General features: G+C 45.0%; 1 protein-coding gene across 2 annotated transcripts in view; it reads right to left on the bottom strand.

Annotated features, from left to right (window-relative positions):
• LOC135104318 (zwei Ig domain protein zig-8-like) overlaps positions 1-21,130 on the bottom strand; it is an 80,490-nt gene that overhangs the window by 5,351 nt on the left and 54,009 nt on the right. For both annotated transcript variants that reach the window (XM_064011579.1, XM_064011580.1), the window contains exons 2-5: positions 10,776-10,845; positions 7,312-7,571; positions 4,981-5,102; positions 2,508-2,596 (exon numbers count right to left, since the gene is read on the bottom strand). In XM_064011579.1, coding sequence (XP_063867649.1) covers positions 2,508-2,596; positions 4,981-5,102; positions 7,312-7,571; positions 10,776-10,821 — 517 coding nt within the window. In that variant the 5' untranslated portion in view covers positions 10,822-10,845. The remainder of the gene's footprint in view (positions 1-2,507; positions 2,597-4,980; positions 5,103-7,311; positions 7,572-10,775; positions 10,846-21,130) is intronic.

The raw sequence follows: 21,130 nt of genomic DNA, 5'->3' as shown, positions 1-21,130 counted from the left end.
TGCGGGCGACACTGACGGCGGAGGGATGGAGGCTGCGTGTGGTGAGGTGGAAACATGACCTAAGTAGAAGGAAGGAGACGTGACGGTGAGACGCAAGGCACCTCGGCTGGCGTCTATGTAGCAGTGATTTCATTAGCTGGCGCGGGTTCCTGTTCCTCGTCGTGCGTCAGAGCGGTAACGGTGGAATAGATGGCTGGGCTTAGCTTACCCATAAGATGATATTAGAATTGATGGAAGGCTGAGAGCGATCAACGAAACAATATTACGATGGCTGGGGCTCCCGTACGTAAAACGTGGGATTGGAGCCTGTCTTGTGTGTGTGTGTGTGTGTGTGTGTGTGTGTGTGTGTGTGTGTGTCCCGGCTGTATACTCTTGACAGCATACAAAATCCTTCGTTGGGATTCGATTCTTTGCAACCACTGTGTATCATCGGATTGAAGACACAATCCTCGCCGCACGTCAACCACTGCCAGCACTTCGTGGGTGATGATCGCCTGAGTAGTTCCATATTTCTTTCCCGGACAAATAATCACCGAAGTTTGGCAGTAGTGACCGGCGGCCCCGCCAACCCGGCGCTCTTTGCTGCCATACTAAATTCTGGAATCCTCTTATACCCGTAGTAGAGATAGAGAATAGGATGTACCTTCTATTGCTCCGAGCGTTACCAACACTTCCTCTGCTCGCTACCTCGCTAACCAGACCCTCGCTAGCCCGCCACTCATTAAATTAACCCGCCCCTCACTAACCTACCGCTCACTAAACCTCCACTCGCTAACCCGCCACTATCTCCTTCAGCCAGCAGTCCCCAGCCTTCGCCGTCCTGCCACCCGGTAAACTCGTCCCTGCTCTCTGCCATCCGCCACTCGCCCTCCACCAAATTGCCACCAGCTACCCCGCAAACTTGCCATCACCTCTCACTACCTCATCAAGGCCATCTGCTGACGAGTACTAATATCCACACACGCCTGGTGCCTGCGAGGGAGCAAAGCGCACACAATTCAGGTGGTTGCAGCAGCCTGAGAGAAGCCCCATCTGGTGGTGCGTGAGCTGAGGGAGACGATGAATGGCACTTAGAAGAGGATAATGAAAAGATCTACGTATAGTTTTTTTTGATTTCATGGTAATTGTGACATACGTATCATAGGTTTTGCTTCCTTTTTTTCTACCAGTTATCATCGTTGTTGTTGTCCTCCTCCTCCTCCTCCTCCTCCTCCTCCTCCTCCTCCTCCTCCTCCTCTTCCTCCTCCTCCTCTTCCTCCTCCTTCTCCTCCTCCTCCTGACTTCAAATTTGCAGGAACACGGAAAAGGAGAAGCAGCATTACAGACATCATCAGCATCTCTCTCACACTTCCTCTCAGAGTCATTCAGGAATTCAATACGTTTAACTAATGGATCATTTGACTTTGAATTCACAGCCAATGCAATACTGTAGTTCAGTGAAGCATGTGATTTCGCAACCTAGTATGCCTTGAGTTTTCTCCTCCTCTTCCTCCTCTTCCTCTTCCTATCGCCTCATGTCCCTTTTCTTCCTTCCAGTAAGTCATTCCTTCTTTCCTCAGTTCTTTGTCCTCCTCTCACTTCCTGGTTCTCGTTTTACTTCACCGACACTCTTCTCCAGTCACTCCCTCCTTCCCTGCATCTCCCCTCCCTCACTATTCTCTAATCACCATCCGCTTCCCAGTTTATTTACCTCTCCATCCTCCGTTACTCCCATTCTCTCAACCCCAGCTGTCCTTCCTCCCCTCATCTTGTGCTACAGCCGCTCTCTGTCCACGCCCATCCATCTTTCCTCCGCAGTTACCATTCATTGCCACCTCCATCTCTCCACTTGTCCTCGCCTCTCGTCCACCTTATGTTCCTTCCTCTTCCCCTTCTGGTCATTTCCCCTACAATAATTTTCTTTCCCTTCTATTCCTTACTTCCTTGCTACTGCCATTCTATTTCTTGTTCCTTTTCTTTCTCTTCTGGTTCATTTTCTTCCAGCTTTTGCAAGTTATCACTCCTTCCTTGCAACTCTTCTACTTCTGGTCTTCTTTCTTTCCCATAACCACGACGTCTCTTGCCCATTTATCTTGTTTCCTTGATATCTTCTTGTTTCTTACCTGTTCATCAATCTCACGCCTCTTCATGTCATCATCCTTTTCTTTCTGGTCTTCTCTTTTTCCTATCCCTGCTCCTATCCTTCCCATTCTTGCCACCCTCCTTCCCCTATTGACTTACCTCATTCTGAACACTTTCCATTCCCCTCTATCCCAATACACCCATCCCTTTCCCTCCCAATCCCATCCCTTCAGTCCTTCTACTCCTCTCTCTTCCCCTTCTGCACTACTCATTCTGACCACTTTCCATCCATTTCTAAGCCTCTCTACCCTTTTCCGATTCCCTCAACCCTCCGTTCTACTCACCTATCTCCTGTCTTTCCCATCCCTACCACTTCCCTCCTCCCTTCTGACCACTTTCCGTTTTCTTCCCACCCATCCGTTTCCCACTCCCTTCCAGCTACTCACCTAGCACCACCAAGTTGATGAGCTGCGTAATGGTTGGTTTGGTGTTGATCTGGCACTCGTACGTCCCAGAATCATTGGTGGTCGGGGCTCTGCAGAACACGTGGAGTTATCAGTGGTTGTCCTTGTCCTCTCCTGTCTGTATGTAGCGATCTGGCAGTGTGCTTGCGTTGGTTCGTGTTGGTCTGTGTTGGTGTGTGTTGGTGTGTTCGGAGTGTAGCGAGGAGATACGGCAGGAGAGGAAGAGGGAAAATAAAATGGAGGATAAGGGATAGTTGAGATAGGTGTGCTTAGAGAATAGACAAGAAAAAGAAAAAAAAGAAAAAAAAACAGGGAGAATTGAGAAGGATGTGTTAAAAAGAACTGAAAGGAAAATAGAGGAAGAATAAGAAAGAACTGAAAACGATGTGCTAAGAGAATAGAAAAGGAAGAAGAAGAAAGGAAGAAGAATATAAATGTACGTGGGAAGGGGATGAAGAAGAGGAGGAAAAAATTATGGTTGTAGTGGTGGTGGTGGTGGTGGTGGGGTTTTTCACTAACCAGTAAGTGATATGAGTGTTGTGATTGGTTTTCATTTGATGTTTATGAAGAGACTTAAAATATTTGTTACTGTGTGTATAGAGATTGATATTACTCTCTCTCTCTCTCTCTCTCTCTCTCTCTCTCTCTCTCTCTCTCTCTCTCTCTCTCTCTCTCTCTCTCTCTCTCTCTCTCTCTCTCGATCAGTAAACTCATGGAATTGTGTTTTTGAACTGTCAACCTGTCTTCTCTCTTCTTTCTGACTCCCTTATTGTCTCCCTCACCCACTTCTTCATTCCTCCCACCCCTTCTGTCCTCCTCCTTCTCCTCCTCCTCCTCCTCCTCTTCCTCCTCCTCCTTTGTCTCCTTTATTTTTTCCCTCCTCTCCCGTCCTACTCCATCACTTGCTTTTCTAACGACTTCTCCTCCTTCTCCTCCTTCTCTCTCCCTGGTCCTTCTACCCCTCCTTCTCCTCCTGCCTCCCCCCTCCTGTTCCCACCCACCCCTGGTTCCTTCGTCCCTGTCCGTCTGAAGGTAAAGAGAGAAGGTGGAGAGCTCCCAAGTTGCACAATTATATCCTGCCTCTTTCACCTGTCGCCATCTTGCTTCCTTTCTTCCTTCCCTCCTTACCTTTCTCTCTTTTGCCTCCTCTTGTCCTTATTATTTTTATTTTTCTATTTTTTTCTTTTTTTGGGCATTATTCTTATTACTACACCTTTTTTATACTCTCTCTCTCTCTCTCTCTCTCTCTCTCTCTCTCTCTCTCTCTCTCTCTCTCTCTCTCTCTCTCTCTCTCTCTCTCTCTCTCTCTCTCTCTCTCTCTCTCTCTCTCTCTCTCTCTCTCTCTCGTGTTATCGCCACGCACCTGCCTTGCTATTTACCTCCGCTCCAGATCACTCCTTCATCTTCCTTTTCCCCCCTCAAAAGCCCTCCTTCTCTCCCTCTTCCCTTCCTTCCTTCCTTCCTTCCTTCTTTCCTACAAGTCCTCTCATCCATGTCTCCTTTCGTTCTCCCAGCCTCCCTCTCCCAGCCTACGTGAAGGAGCCTGCCCCCTTTAGTTTTCCCCTCCCACGGCCTGTCCCAAGGAACCTGCCTTCCTGTCTTATTTCCCTTTCCTACCTCCACTTCCTCCACTCCCTCTCCTCTTTCCCTTAGCCTTCCTCCATATTTTACCCTTCCCTTCTTGCCTTCTCAGATTTCCTCCTTCTCTTAGTCTCGCAGTTTCCCTCGTCTTCCGTTGTTTCCCTGATTTTCATGGTCATCTTTAGCCAAGTCTCTCTCTCTCTCTCTCTCTCTCTCTCTCTCTCTCTCTCTCTCTCTCTCTCTCTCTCTCTCTCTCTCTCTCTCTCTCTCTCTCTCTCTCTCTCTCTCCCCGACCTCCCCTTCTTTCTCTCGACAATTCGTTTTTGTTTCCCTCTTGGTGGTGTTGTCTTCTTTTTCCCCATCCTCGATTTCCTCCCTCTCAACACTTCCCGCCTCTGCCTTTTTTCTTACCCTACCTCTTTTTCTTTCTCTCTCTCTCTCTCTTCCTCTTCTTGCTTCTTTCTCAGTTCTCGTCTCCTCTTTCATCTTATCTTTGGCTTGGAGTTCATCGTTTTTTATCCTCTCCTGCTTTTTCATCTCCATTTTTGGCCTCGAATTACTCTTCTCTTCTTACGTTTTTCTCTTCTTTTCATGTACCTGTTTCTTTTTCCCACTCCTTATGTATTCCTCAATTTGTCTCTATATTCCTTTCAATCTCCTACCTTGTGTTCTATTCCCAAAACTGCCCCCACCTCCATCCAAAGGCTTTATTCACCTGTATTTCTCAGCACCCTTTTCCCACCTTCTCTGACTCCCTATACATTCCTCAATACGTCCTCTATCTCTGTCTCTGTCGGCCTCCTTCCCTGCGTCCTATTCCCCCAACTGTTCCTGGCTCCATCCAAGGGTCTCTTTCACGTCCACTCAACCTCACCTGAGCCGCAGAAGCCACTCGTTGCTGCCGTCGTCGTGGTGCACCTCAAACCTGTCATCGTTGGTGAAGGTGAAGCGACCCACTGTCAGCACGTGAATGTCATGGTGACGGACCCATGAAACCTGTGCAAGGGAGGGACGCAGCTTCACAGATCGGGGGAAGATATTCACGTGTGCAGGGAGAATTCTCGGGGATGATAAGACTTCAGAGGAATGGGTTTCTAGTGTGGGGTATTGGTGTGTGTGGTCGGTTATTGGAGTGTTGGGATGGGTTTGGTTTGGTTCTGAGGGGGAAATGCGTTTAACTGGTGCCTAGATGGGTAGATAGATTGATAGATAGACAGGCATAGGGGATAGGTAATGTGCTTAATTGGTGGTTTATGTAGATGGGTAGATAAATAGACAGGTATAGGGGATAGGTTTGGGTCTGAGGAGAAATGCGTTTAGTTGGTGGTTAGATGAGTAGATGGAGAGATAGATATAGGGAATTGAATTGAATGATTGCTTAATTCTGGTAAAAGAAGGCAGATTAGAGAGAGAGAGAGAGAGAGAGAGAGAGAGAGAGAGAGAGAGAGAGAGAGAGAGAGAGAGAGAGAGAGAGAGAGAGAGAGAGAGGTCAGGAATAGATAGTTAACTGACAGATCAATGGGAAGGTTGGGAGAAGATTTTTTTCTTCTAGTGGACTGAAGAAACGAATGATGACTATCTTAATATCTATCTTTGCGAAAACTCGACCAGGTATGTGAGAATGAAAGCCATGAAGAGTAAGGTGAAGCAAGGGAGGCTGTGACGCAGTGAGGTGGTGGTGGTGCAGGGACTGGTGTGATGTGGGTGGCGTTGCTTTTTGGTAACAGTTGACTGGGCATCACATCAGCTATTGTAGAGAAGACAATAAAGAAGTAAATGAAATAAAGAATGAGAAAATAGGATGACTGAAAGTTACCAAAAGAATAACTAATGAAAAAATAAAACTCTGCATGACGAAATTAATATCTTGGGACAAATCATTAAGAATATACATTTTTTTCTTCATATTCTTACTGCGTGACTTTTTTATAATCATTTACAACTTATTGGGCAATGATTTTTATATAACAGTCTCTTAAATAGTTCCTTAAAAGACAAAATCAGTATATAAATTCTCTCGTTTATTTTTTTCTGTTTTGGATTTTTTTTTTTTACTGTGCTTTGAATATTGACAAAGGATGACCATACCAAATAAAAAAAGTTAATGTAGTCGCTATAATTTTCATCCAGTCATCATCATCATCATCATTCTTATCGCCATCCTTTTAATAGTAGTAGTAGTAGTAGCAGCAGTAATAGTAATAGTAGAAGCAGTAGTAGAAGCAGTAGTAGTAGTAGTTGTAGTATGAAAAACTGTGTGGGAAGGGGAATGAATAAATAAAAAAAACACTCCCAGAGGGCAATTGCTGGTGAGAAAAGAAAATAACTATCTGACTGGAAATAAAATGTGAGAAAAGGGCAAAAATATACAGCATAACACTCCAGAGAGAGAGTGAGAGAGAGAGAGAGAGAGAGAGAGAGAGAGAGAGAGAGAGAGAGAGAGAGAGAGAGAGAGAGAGAGAGAGAGAGAGAGAGAGAAGGTTAGGTTAAGTAAATCCAGTGCAAAAGCCCTTCACCCACGTAACTTTTGATGCTGCCTTTTCTAAACACAGTCCACGAGAAATTGTTAGCTACAGGGAGTGGCTGCACCGGAAACAAATTAGTGAACAGAAATTTGGATTCAAATGTAAAAGGGAAAATCTCATGTTCGTAAACTCAACTAAACTTTCCATAACGTTGTCTGTATTTCCTTCTACGTGTGTGTGTGTGTGTGTGTGTGTGTGTGTGTGTGTGTGTGTGTGTGTGTGTGTGCATTGTATGTCTATTCGCTGACCTGTCTGTCTGTCTGTCTCTCTTTGACTACTTTTTTTTGTCTGTCCGCTTCCCACATTAAGTTTGTATAATATTTCTACATTTAATTTACGCGAGAGAGAGAGAGAGAGAGAGAGAGAGAGAGAGAGAGAGAGAGAGAGAGAGAGAGAGAGAGAGAGAGAGAGAGAGAGAGAGAGAGAGTAAGAGAGAAAACGAAATTTGACCTGGAGTGGAGGCCATTAAGGCGCCAGAGATAAGACCAAGCTACCTGAGAAGAGACACAAAAGAAGTGAGAGAAAGAGAGAGAGAAAAGATATCTGAAAGGGAAAGAAAAACAGTAGGAGAAGGAGGAGGACAACGACGAGTGGGAGAGAGGAAACAAAGGAAGCACACATGTGGAAACCTATTAATCTCGTGATGCCTTTATCTCCTCATCTCCCTCGCTACCACTTACCGATCGCTGGCCGAGGTTGTTCACGATGCAAGGAATGAAGGCAGTGGTCCCAGCGTATGCCCGCACCTTCGTTGCTGTGGCAGGGTCGATGTAGGGATCCGTCGCTGACACACGCCCTGGGAAAGACTCGTCGTGCGCCTGCAGTGGCTCCGGGGTGTAGGATATGTCAGGCATGTGCTGAGCGTGTGGTGTCAGGGCTGATGTCTCTAGCACCATTCCTTCTGTTCTGTTGTCCGCCTGCCCGTCTGACGCCCGCACGGCTGTATGGGGAGAGGAAATGTTTGGTTGTGTGTGTGAACGCTAAGGAACGTCTGTCTGTGTTCTTACCTCGTTGGATCAAGATCGTTATATCATGTCATTTAAGAATAATTTGTCATATTTATCCATCTGTGTGTGCTTGTAGGTCCATATTCTGAAACACTGCCCGCCTCACCTTCACTATATTTAAAAGGCTCGTTGAAATTACACGGATTTTAAAGGTGTTTTTTATGATTCTAGTGACAGATTGGTGAGATTTTTACATCATCAACAGCCGAAACTCTTAAGAATCTGGCTAATCATCTTTGTGGCCTTTGAAAAAACTCGTGGTGAGAGAGCAACGCGTTTCAAAATAGAGGTCTGTTTATTGCGTGGTGTGGTGTGTCTGTGTGAGACTCCATACTGGTAAAACTGGACTAGAATGGAAATAAAAAAGTGTTGCTAATTTGTGTTGGTGGTAATGTAAGGGCTTTATGTGCCGCGGCCGAAACCGTGCTGGCCCTCAAATTAGTTAAGAGGTTTTAAAATTGTAGGAAATGTGGTCTGTGTGTGTGTGTGTGTGTGTGTGTGTGTGTGTGTGTGTGTGTGTGTGTGTGTGTGTGTGTGTGTGTGTGTGTGTTCGTGCTTTCTCATTTTCGTGTGTATGTGTGTTTGTGTGTATCTTAGCTGTTAAAAGGAATGCAATTACACGTCTTTACACACACACACACACACACACACACACACACACACACACACACACACACACACACACACACACACACACACACACACACACACAGCTACAACACAGCTTTTCTGCAACAACACTTTTACTCTATCCTACACTCACATTCTCTCTCTCTCTCTCTCTCTCTCTCTCTCTCTCTCTCTCTCTCTCTCTCTCTCTCTCTCTCTCTCTCTCTCTCTCTCTCTCTCTCTCTCTCTCTCTCTCTCTCTCTCTCTCCGGCTTCCGTTCCCTCTCCCTCTCCCTCAACATACTCTCACACTTTCCTCTTCACACCTTCCTCCCTCTCACCCTCTTCCTCTTCCTCCCCACATCCCCTGCGCTCTCACTTTCCAGCACACACACACACACACACACACACACACACACACACACACACACACACACACACACACACACACACACACACACACACACACACACACACACACACACACACACACACACACACACACACACACACACACACACACACACACACACACACACACACACACACACAGGGAAGTGAGCACACGAACCAACCTCTCTTCTCCAATTTCCAACCTTAAGGTATCCAAACTTTCTTTTTTTTCTTTATTTTTTTTTTTGAGCAAGGATCAATTTTCTCTTTTTTTTTTTTGTTATTTTCTTTCATCCCTCCCTTCCATTCTCAGCACGTGCTCTCACACACGCACACACACACACACACACACACACACACACACACACACACACACACACACACACACACACACACACACACACACACACACATACACACACTTCATTATCTGTAGTACGCTGGCGGGCATCATGAAAATAAGAAAATAAATAAAATAGAAATAGAATATACCAGATGTGTCAAAAAAAATACACCAACAAATAATGAAAGTTGCATATTTTGTCCCCATCCAGCAAGTCAGAAAAAACAAACAAACAAACAAACAAATGTACAGGCAAGCAAACAAACAAACATTAACTTTTGCTATCCACATTATGAAAAAAATATATATATGAAACGTGACATTTGATATTGTTTTCTGTTTTTGTTTATTCTTCGTATGTCATTCTTCTCTCTCTCTCTCTCTCTCTCTCTCTCTCTCTCTCTCTCTCTCTCTCTCTCTCTCTCTCTCTCTCTCTCTCTCTCTCTCTCTCTCTCTCTGTATGTGTGTGGTATAAAAGAACCGAATTTAGAGAGGAAAGATCAGGGGAAGAGGGGAAGAGAGAGGAGGAAGAGGAAGAGGAGGAGAAGGAGGAGGGGGAGAAGGAAGAGGAGGGGAAGGGAGGGAGGCGAAAAGATTCGGAGAGAGAGGGGACAAAGGTGCTTTTTTGATAAATCTAAAAGGGAAAATGGAGATAAAAATATATTTACGAAAATATGAGAAAAATGGGAGAGGGAAAAATAGTGTAGTGGTCTGGGAGGAGGAGAGATAAAGATTATGTGTGAGAGAGAGAGAGAGAGAGAGAGAGAGAGAGAGAGAGAGAGAGAGAGAGAGAGAGAGAGAGAGAGAGAGAGAGAGAGAGAGAGAGAGAGAGAGAGGGGGGGGTAAAAATGTTTGTGCGTATTCGATTCCTGTGTATAAGAAAAAATATAACACACACACACACACACACACACACACACACACACACACACACACACACACACACACACACACACACACAGACACTGTAGTTTACACGAGACGTACAAGATGCGAAAGTTTTCAAGGAACTTTAAAAAAAAACTAAACACACTAGAAATTGTGAAAAAAAAAATGAAAACAAGAAAGAAAAGAAGAGAAAAAAGGAAAAGCGGAAAACCTCACGTGTTTGTAGGCACATGTGACTCTAATATGCGAAAAAAACCTTAACTTTTATCGTTTCTTTTATTTTTTTCATCCCTTTGCTCTCATCCCCTTCCCCTCACCTCTTCCCCCTCTTGTCTAACCAACCTTTTAACCCTTCTATCCATCCCCCTTCTGTTTATCCATCCCATTCCCCTCCCTCTATCTCCACACTCAGCCACATGTCACTGCCATTCCCCCTCGCTTCCCCTCGCTCTGACCCCAACTCAACTCCCCAACCTTCCCCCTTTAATTTCTCTTACTAGCATTTTTCTCCACTCTGTCCTCTTCATACACCCTCTTTCATTGCTACTCTTCATCTCTCCTTAATCATTTCTCTCTCTCTCTCTCTCTCTCTCTCTCTCTCTCTCTCTCTCTCTCTCTCTCTCTCTCTCTCTCTCTCTCTCTCTCTCTCTCTCTCTCTCTCTCTCTCTCTCTCTCTCTCATGCAGTCCCTTCCCTGATCACTTCCTGGCTCCCTTCCTTCCCCTTCCTCTCACTTCCCTCCCGCCCCTTCTTCCCCTTCACTCTCCTCTCCCCTCCCTCTTTTCACCCTGTTACTGAGTATTTTCCCTAATCTCTATCCACTCTCCCTCTCTCCCCCTCGCTCATTTTTCTGGTACCTCCCCTCGCCTCATACTTCTCCACGTCTTTTTCCTCCACCTCACTTACCCCACAGGAGGAGTATGAGGGGCGCGGGCAGCCTGGGTACTGCCATTACTTCAGAGGACACGGCTCACTCCTGCAAAAAGGGGAGAAAAAATGAGGATTATTATGGGGATGATAATAGTAATAATAATAATAATGATGGTTATAGAAGAATAGAAGTTGTAATTAGCATAGTGTGGTAATTAGTTATTCCAGAGTATTACTACGTCAAAAAAAGTAGGTTAGGTAAAGGAGGAGGTAATGGTGGGGGTGAGGGGGAAGGTAAAAATGACGATAGAAAATGTGGAATGAAACAGGCGGAAGATTAAAGTTGGGTATTCACTTTATGAGGGCACTGACTCATTACCACCTGACCCCTCCCAATCTCTCTCTCTCTCTCTCTCTCTCTCTCTCTCTCTCTCTCTCTCTCTCTCTCTCTCTCTCTCTCTCTCTCTCTCTCTCTCTCTCTCTCTCTCTCTCTCTCTCTCTCTCTCTTCTTTCAGACACATCACACTAAGAGGAAAGGGAGATGAAGGGAGTCAATTCAGGAAGGAATGTAGAGGAGGTGACTGAGGTTTAGAGGAATTAAGAAAGGTTGTGAGCTGCTTAAGGAGACAGAGAGGAGGTGGAGACGAGAGCAATGCAGGGACGAGAAAGATAGTAACTCCAGCAGGTTAAGACTCAGGTAGATAAGGAGGTAAGAAAGGGGCAAGGAAGTTGGTGCAAGAGTAACACACCGTCGCGGAAACCCTGCCCCTTATCTTGTTGGTTTTCTGGGGGAGCGTGTACAGGGAGCCTATCGGAGTGCCTGGTCACGGAGGCTCCCGGAAGGCTGCGCCCGATAAGAAGTCTCTTTTTTTTTCTTTCCTTCCCTTTCTCTTGGGAAGCGAGGAAGAAGCGGGAAGGTGGGCGAATATTGTCCCGTCAGGAAAATCTGGTTTATGTGATTTGCGTGACAAGGAGTGAGACAAGGGAGGGGTGACGGAGAAAGGATACGACCGATAGCAATGGGTTGTGTGGAGAAAGGAGGGTGTAAGAAGGATATGGTAAGGAAAGAGGTGAAGGGAAGCGAGGATACGGGATAGTGAGAGGAGGAAACTTAAAAGGAATACCGTGGGAAGAGAAAGGAGAGAGAAAATCATGGGAGCAAGGAAGGGGGAAGTGAAGTGAGTAGCGCGGAGGAGGTGGAGGAAAGCAGGGCTAAAATAAGACCACACGGAAGAAATGAGTAGCATGGGCAAAATAGTGGCAGCGTAAGTGGGCGAGGGAAAAAAATAAAGAATAACGAGGGAGGGCGAACGGGCGGAAAGAAGGGGACACTGAGGCGGAAGGGGAGCAGGAGGAAGGCTGGGCTGCTCCTCCATATCCAGCCGCTCCCCGCCCCACCCTCTCCCTCGCTTCACTTTATTTGCGGACTGATTTTTATCCTGAAGCCTTTTACTCTTTTTTTTTTATTGTTTTTTTTTTTTTTTGTGTGTGTGTGTGTGCATGTCTGAGAAACACAAAAACCGTCCTTTTACTGTGTGCATGTGTGTTATATCTGTATTTCTTTCCATCTATCTACGTATCTGTCTCCATCCGTCCCTAGCCTTATCACGTCTCCAACAACCTGCGAGATTATTCTTTCCGAGGGTGTGTGCTAGAGCTTATGTATTCCCTGAAGAACTTTCTCAAATTACATACAAGTGTAGAATGCTGCGCGAAAGAATAGAAGAAATTGTGCTAAAGAACATTATTACACGAAAATAATCATTATTCTAACAACGTAACAATCATATCTGCAATTCTAGCTTATTTTCTTCGTTAGCGCAAAAGTGATGCAGATGAACCGTCTCGAAACAAAGAAATGAAACAATGCTTCTCATCCACACCAACCTCCGCCGCCAGAGCCACCGCGGAGATTGCGAGATATGCGAGTGTTAGACACTGTGCTTTTCCGTTTGGTGTTATGGTGAAACAGGACCGTGGGACGTTCATCTGTTGGTTATTCCTAAGTGCCCTGCGGATATGGTGAGTAGATAGTGAGGCTACATACAACATGAACGTATATTCCTTGTGTGTGGTAAAACTATACGGGTCCCTCGCTACACAGCCTGGAGGCGATGCTGGGCTGGCAGGGATACGATAGTTGCCATGCATCTTACGCAGCACTTATTTCCTTTATCCTATGTACATTTTATAGATATGTTTTGTTACTGAGCCTCTTCAGCCTCATTAGTGAAATGAATGGGAAGGTTTAAGGTCTAAGGACATGAAAATTGACACAAGTATTAGCGTTGGTAGCGACAGCTGGCAGTACTGCTGCGCGCCTCCCTGCCTCGCCCCACACTATGGACCCACAATGCACCGCGGTCAGAGCGTTGCTCTCGCATATTCAAGTGTAAAGAATTCATTACTCAGAAACTAAAGAGGATTGTTCTCACTTGCATCATCACCCGTGTTCTTCCTCATTAGTGCCACATCCACCGCTGTTCCTCCATACTGCCACCCCGGTAACCTGGCTCCACCACTACCATCACCACCAGGCATCCATGTTCCACCCTCCCTCCATCACCATGTCCTTCACCTCCGCAATAACTCCCGCTGCCTCATAACCACACCTGCGCTGATCAGACAAATCATGTGAGGAACAAAGAATAAGATAAATGAGGTTAAAAACAAGAAATAAATGTATCCGAGACAAAATTAAAATAAGGTGGTGTGCAGATTTCACTTGCTACTCCAACCAGTGTCTCTTGCATTTCGCCTCCCGCGCTGCCTGAATACGTAATACCTTGCAACATTTAAGCTCTACATAATAATAGCAGGGAAAATGTTTTGCTGGTAATTTTCTGGCCGCATATACAGACTATATCTATATTTTGAAAGTAATAAAGTTATCCGAGCGAAATGACTGGGAAATCAAGGAAATAATGAACGTTTAGTTGAAATCCTTGTCAAAGCCATAAGCTTTAAACAGAACCGTCTTATTTAACTTGTCCATTGAAAAACTGAATGACGCCACATGCTGCCGATGGAGAGGTGAATGTTTAGAAGCCACACCTCGTACCTTCACGCTAATAGAGTACAAATGTTTCACGATGCTTCTCGATACTTTTTGATACTTATCCTTTAATATTAGAACTTCGCGTCGGGAACTGGCACTTAAAGTGGATCTTTTGTTGTTGTTGTTGTTGTTGTTGTTGTTGTTGTTGTTGCCCTTTCCAGTGTCCCTCTTAGATAAAAAGAGATATTTCATTCACTAGATAGCGGTGACTGAACCCCAAGCCATATGAATCTTGCCGAATAGGAAAGAACCCGCAATCTAGGTCTGGCACACAAAGCGTGTTATCATGTGTGTCTGAGTACGGCATTGTCAGCTGTCTTATATTGCATAAAAGCTGCAGTGAACCGCGAATATGTGTTACAGCTTTGAATCACAACCATGTAAACACACACACACGCACACACCCACACCCACCATGAGGTCACGTGTCACACTAAGCCTTCTCAATGACCTCGTTCTGTGCTCGTGTGGGCTTGTGTGTTCACAGTGGCAACTCTTTAAGCTCCCTGATGTCTAGACGTGCTGCACTTGTTCTACTGCAGTTGCAATTAATTATTATTATCATCATTTGTGTTTGTGTTTGTGTGTGTGTTTTCACGCCATCATCGCGGCTTGACCACAATGACCAACCACTCGGCTTAATAACAATGAGTGAGGAAATGAGCTCTTATTAAGTTATACATAAGTGCATTTCGTTAATTATGTAAATGTTGATATACGTATGCTGTGTGTAGTAGATTTTAAGTGTAAAGGTATTAATATATGTTTGCTTATGTACTTGTTATATAATGAGATAAATAGATAGATAGATAGAGAGAGAGAGAGATTGAGAGAGAGAGAGAGAGAGAGAGAGAGAGAGAGAGAGAGAGAGAGAGAGAGAGAGAGAGAGAGAGAGAGAGAGAGAGAGAGAGAGAGAGAAATGCATGACTTCATGATGCAAAAGTGAAAATAGGACACTTTTTATGTTTTAGTGCATGTTGCTGCCTTTCATGATAAATAAACAACTGTGTGATGACAACACGTGAGCAAGAGCTGTGGTGCTTGGGCGGGCGAGGGACCAAGGGCCGCCTGCTGTCCGACACACCGCTGTGGGAGAAGGAAAGAGAGAAGAGAAGAGTTAGAGGGGAGAAGAGCGAGTCAGGAGATAAGGGAGCTGGGAGAGGACGGCGTGGCAGAGGGAGACGAGGGGGAAGAGAAGTGGGGCGTGAGATATGGGACAGAACGACAGGGTACAGGGAGGAGAAGAGTGGGGCAGGAACTGAGGAAGGTGGGAAGGGAATGCGGGACAGAGGGGGCAGTCGGGGCAGAGGGGGAGAGAAGCAGAGCAGGCCGTGACGGATGAGGCTCCTCTTGGCGGCCTAATATTCAATAACTCCCCGTACAGCGGCGCGGACGAGGCTGGCGGCTTGGTCCAGCAGGTTTTCGCGTCCTTTCATTATTCATTTTTTTTTTTTTTTTTCGCGTGGGTGGAGGTGCAGCTGAGGCCCCGCACGACCACGCCACAAAACCCCCGGCCACATTTTACAGTGTTTTGAGGCCGCGGGACGTTCACATCTCTCTTAAATTATTCGTTGAGAGCCGGAAATTCAGGCTGTTTGGCGAAGGGTGCGGAGCGGTTAGTGTGTGGGCGTGTGTGTGTCCATGTCCCGCAAAATTATTTGGATAACTGTGATGTTTCAGTGCCATAGAACCCACAGACACGACCCGCCGGCCCATTCCTTTTGCCCCAGTTGAGAGAGAGAGAGAGAGAGAGAGAGAGAGAGAGAGAGAGAGAGAGAGAGAGAGAGAGAGAGAGAGACCCAGACAGAATCACGCCTTAAACACACAACACTCTTCTCAGTCAATACGAAAACGCCACCACGGTCTATCATTGCACCATTTCCCACCAAGACTACTTTCTTCTTCCTCTTTACACTTGGGCGGCGAAACTATCACCCCTCACTCTCCCTTTCCCTCCCTCACCAGCGCCTCCTACATGTAATTAAGTGCTCTCCCCGCCGTCAACGCCATCACCACCTACCGGAATTGTCACCGGGTGCACGCGTCGGAGCGGGGAGTTACCGTCGTTATCATGATGGAAACCATTACCGATTTTACCTTCATCCCCGCGTGTGTTTAGAGAATTTCCCCGGAGAACTGAGATGAGGAAGGAATGAGGTGTAAACTGAGCAGGGGAACAAATAGTAACAAAGGTGGTAGAGGAGGAGGACCAGGAAGAAAGGATATAATGAGAGAAGCAAAGAGAAACAGACATCAAGGACTCTAAAAGGCTGGAGGGGAGAATTGAATAGTAAGTGTAAAGTGGAGGAAAGAGATGTAATGGATGTCAAGGAGGAGACGAGGAGTATATGAATAAAAGATTAGGAAAGAAGGGAAGGAAGGAAGAAAGGAAGCAAGGGAAGAGGAGGAAGGAGGTCAGATGTAAGAAATGTGAAGGACAAAAGGGAGAGAAAAACAAAAAAAAACATGAGATTTAAGTGAAAGGAGAGAGAGAGAGAGAGAGAGAGAGAGAGAGAGAGAGAGAGAGAGAGAGAGAGAGAGAGAGAGAGAGAATATTTTCGGCAACTTTTTTTGCCATTATTTAATCTTTCCTCGTTCATTTTCCTCCAAAGTTTCATTTCATTCATAATTAAATTATTAATCCACTATCTCTCTCTCTCTCTCTCTCTCTCTCTCTCTCTCTCTCTCTCTCTCTCTCTCTCTCTCTCTCTCTCTCTCTCTCTCTCTCTCTCTCTCTCTCTCTCTGAAAGCCTTTTATACCACGAGGAAAAATTATGTTAGCATATAACATTCTCCCTTTAAGATTGTAATATTTATTTCTGTACCCTCATATTTCCATCTATTAATGTGTGTGTGTGTGTGTGTGTGTGTGTGTGTGTGTGTGTGTGTGTGTGCATGAGAGCAGTGTTTATATGTATGAAGTATATTTTCTTCGTATAATAGAGTAAACAGTATTGGTTATCGCAGAGATGAATGATGCCGCTGTGTGTGCGCGAAAAAATGCTTCTTTGTTATTTTTATCTCGAGTAGGGATGGAATTACGGAGATGGAGAAGACGTGCCTGTTGAGGGATACGAGAGTAAGCCTTGGGGCTGAAATGTGCCTACAGGGACGCACAACTTTCCAGAGACATGCACTAATGGTATAGGTTGTAAGATGAGAAAACCATGAACCGATTAAAAGAGCATGGAGAAAAACAGTTGAGGCAAGAAGATCGAAAGGAAGACAGAAAGTGAGATGGAAGGATGGAATTGCTTAGAACTGCAAAGGATGGGAGTCACAGAGGAAGATGAAAGGGACAGAAACAACTGGAGGAGACTCGTACATGGCGTCAACCTCTGACTTTAGGGAAGTAGCGTGAAGATAATATACATGTAGGAGCTTACGCGATCTGTCGCTCCCTCGCATTCAGGCAAGCTAGGACCTCCAGTCACCCCACGTTGAATTCACGAGTAAGGAAGTCTTCACGTTCCGCTACAGCATAAGGATAAGTAATGGAACGACCTGTGTTGGAATCGTGGGGCGTAAGTACCCGGTGATCGGCGGCGGAGTGTCGTTAACTCCTGAAACACGGCATTCGGCTTTGATCCTTTACCCGCGCCTCGTTCTGATGTCTTGTAAGTGATGCAGCTTTTCTTGTGTGTGTCTTTTATAAAACTGCTTGACAACCTTTCCTCTCAAGTGTCTGTATTACTGAATACGTCAGTACACTGAATGGTCAGCGGAATTGAAGTGAAAGACACCTTACCGTGCTGTCAGTAACGATGAGGCGAAAGCTGTGACGAAGGTAATGTACAGTTTCAATGTTAAATCTGTCATCATCTACTTGAGTTGTAAGTTAGAAACGTCTTCATTTTGACGCACAAAGGTCAAGTGAGTGAGTGAGTTGAGAGTTGCGAGGCTTTAGTACCTCACCGCCACACGATATTCAAGGCCACGGCGAAGCACGACGTGCGTGAAGTCTCGACCGGAACTTCCCGAGACTGCTTCGACTCCCGATTTAAAAATAACTTGTTTTAATTTTATATCCGTCTTTCTTTATAGGTTTTATCTTCTCTGCGTATGTTATAACTTTTCTTAGAAGGAATTAGCTTTTTAATTAAAAAAAAAAACGAAAATTTAATAATGAAATCCACGGCTGTTTGAGTTTGTCCAGGCAGCATAATTTATGGTTCTCTCTCTCTCTCTCTCTCTCTCTCTCTCTCTCTCTCTCTCTCTCTCTCTCTCTCTGCTTTCCTCACCTAGTCTCGGAACACTTTTCATTCCAAGAGAGAAAAATACTTGTGTTTATAACCCTGCTCCTTTAAGAGTGCGTTTCATCTTACACTCACATAATATTAAAGTGTGTGTGTGTGTGTGTGTGTGTGTGTGTGGGAGCGTGCGCGTTTGGGTGTGTTCAGTTGTTTACGTAGTGTGTTCGAGGAAGCACGTAATGATGCTTAGGTTATTGTGCCTGTCTGTGTTCTGGGAAGCACGCAGCAATAATTATCAGAGCACCGCTGCTGCCTTCGCAAGACGCGCCGCTGGACGAAAACAACTTCTTAAAGATACTGACTAATATTATAAGTGGAGATGAACAACATGAGCATAGACTCGTGTTGCTTGTGACAGCCTTGAACTTACTGGTTAAGTTCACGGCAAGGAAGGCTCGCATTTCGCTGTAACAGAAGGATAAGTAATGGAACGAGAAGTCGCGGCGCGCTGGACAGGTATGCTGGGAGGAGCAGTGATCCGGGAGTACCCGGTGATCGGCGGCGGAGCGTGTCAGGCTCTGAAACGCGGTATTTTGGCTTTGATCCTTTACTTGCGCGGCTTCTTCGATGTCTCAAGGTCGATACGTTTTTTTTTTTTTTTTTTTTTTATTTCAGTGTATGAAATCTTTAACACATTTTTGTATGGGATTTTTTTTCTTCTTATGTTTATGATTAGATTATACATTCTCTCTCTCTCTCTCTCTCTCTCTCTCTCTCTCTCTCTCTCTCTCTCTCTCTCTCTCTCTCTCTCTCTCTCTCTCTCTCTGACCGCCAGTGTACATGTGGCTGCAAGTGGCTGGCTTTGGTCGGTGTGCTAGGTTCTCGGGGGTGATACAGGCTGCGGCGTCTTGGTGGCCGCGAGTGTCCTTTAACACGTTGGTAAGAGCAGTACGTCTTCCACTCGCAAACTTTTAACAGGTTTCATTTCTGCAATGTAAAAAGTTTTCAGGTACATTAGCCGGTGGGGATACTCGTGGTGGTCATGGGTTGCTTGCCGCCACCCGAGTATCGACGAGTGACGCGGTTTTTTTTTTTTCGTAGTTTTTAATTTTGTATTCATGTGTTTAATGCCACAAGGCGTAGATGCACTGATCGGTAAAGTGGCTTTAATGGGACGTGATTTTCTGATTGCATGCTGCTTTGTTTTCGTATTAAGGTTTTAAATAATGAATGAGACGCCTCTGTTGGGATCTGTGTCTTGTATAGTACTAATTTTGAAAGATTCATATCTCTTCACTTTGCTAATTAGGATGACAGTATCTGGAGAGTACGGTTATGCTTCGCTTATCCACAAATAAGGATGGCTAATAAATATTGACTTCAATGTTAAATACTAAATATTGACTTATTCCTCGACATCAATTGAAAAGAACCCGAAGCGATGACGAGTTCATCCAAGGGGAACAGAGAGAGAGAGAGAGAGAGAGAGAGAGAGAGAGAGAGAGAGAGAGAGAGAGAGAGAGAGAGAGAGAGAGAGAGAGAGAGAGAGAGAGACTCGAAACAACAAGAAACTTCCAAACTTTTTTTCACTTCTGAAGCTTCTGAAATTAGAGGCTCTTTACAAAGCCACCTGCTCCACAGAAAGCAGCTGCTGGGTGGCGAGGAACTCTACCCTGAGAGGACGTCGCAGGCTGGAGGACAGATAAGAGCGCGGCCTTCGTTATTGTCAAGGCAAATGTCCTCGCAAAGATTGGGGACGTCTCGCGCAATGTTTGCAAGTTTTTATTGTATGCAGTTTCACTGAAAATCAAGTTTAGCATAAGGTCTATTGTTTTAAATAAGGTCCAGTGTTTACAATAAGGTTCAGTGTTTGAAATCCTATCTGGTGTTTGAAATAAGGTAGTGTTTGAAAGATCCTGTTTGAAATAAGGTTCAGTGCTTAAAATAACGTTGTGTGTAAAGTGAGGTTCAGTGTTTGAAATAAGGTGCAGATCCAGTGCTTGCAATAAGGTCCAGTGCTTGCAATAAGGTCCATCAGCACGGCTACCACTATCCGAAGCTTCACTGTCCGATAAAATTAAAACTCTCTCAGTTACGTTACCGGTTCCACATTTAACAGTGTAAAGATAAGCCAGAAAACTCCCATTTGGTTCATTATTTCCCCAATAGATCTCTTTGACCACTTGAATAACGTGAAATCAAATATAGGTATCATTGTGTAAGATAAAAACGAATTTGATATTGAGAGGCACGAGAGATTCTGTGCCGTACATCATTCATAACATTAAGGCAAATACGAGACACTTGTAAGCTCCATTTCTCATATCGAACTTTAGTTATTGCCCGTGTTGAGTATTAATAGGAAGAATTTTTTATGTATGTGGAGAAATAGCTGCTTCATGGAAATTAATTGAATAATGATAGATAATAACACTGACTATGAGAAAAGTACCTTAAATGTTTGTGTATTTATAACTACGTATGTCTCTCTCTCTCTCTCTCTCTCTCTCTCTCTCTCTCTCTCTCTCTCTCTCTCTCTCTCTCTCTCTCTCTCTCTCTCTCTCTTCAAGGTCTCACATCTCACCTGTTTTCACCTTTCTTTCTTGCATACCTTTCTCTCCCTGTACTGCCATTCCCCATCCTGCTCCCATCGTTATCTCTCCCTTGTTTCCCCATGTGTCCCTCTTCTCTCTTTCCTTCATCTCTCCTTTCTTTTACCAACAGTTTCCAACCTCCTCTCCAAATTCTCTCCCACCCTCCCTTGTCTTCTCTTCTCATATTTTCTCTCTTCAAACCTGATTCTTCCATTTGTCGCGAGGCAGAACGAGCGAAAATTCCCCTGATGGAACAAAGGAGGAGAGGGAGGAGGAGGAGGAGGAGGAGGAGGAGAAGGAGAAAAATAATGAAAAGAGGCTAGAGAGAAAAAGATGAGAGATAGTCGTTAGAAATTTCTCCTTAATAAGAAACTGATAATTTTAAATTTGTGTGGAGAGAGAGAGAGAGAGAGAGAGAGAGAGAGAGAGAGAGAGAGAGAGAGAGAGAGAGAGAGAGAGAGAGAGAGAGAGAGGGTAGGCAGGTACACACACACACACACACGTATCACATTTCATTGGTGTCGTGGCAACTTTGCGTGAAAACTG

Source organism: Scylla paramamosain, chromosome 10, assembly GCF_035594125.1.
Source record: "Scylla paramamosain isolate STU-SP2022 chromosome 10, ASM3559412v1, whole genome shotgun sequence".
Classification (NCBI taxonomy): Eukaryota; Metazoa; Arthropoda; class Malacostraca; order Decapoda; family Portunidae; genus Scylla; species Scylla paramamosain.
Note: the sequence above shows the minus strand (reverse complement) of the source record. Positions and strands in the feature narration are given on the sequence as shown.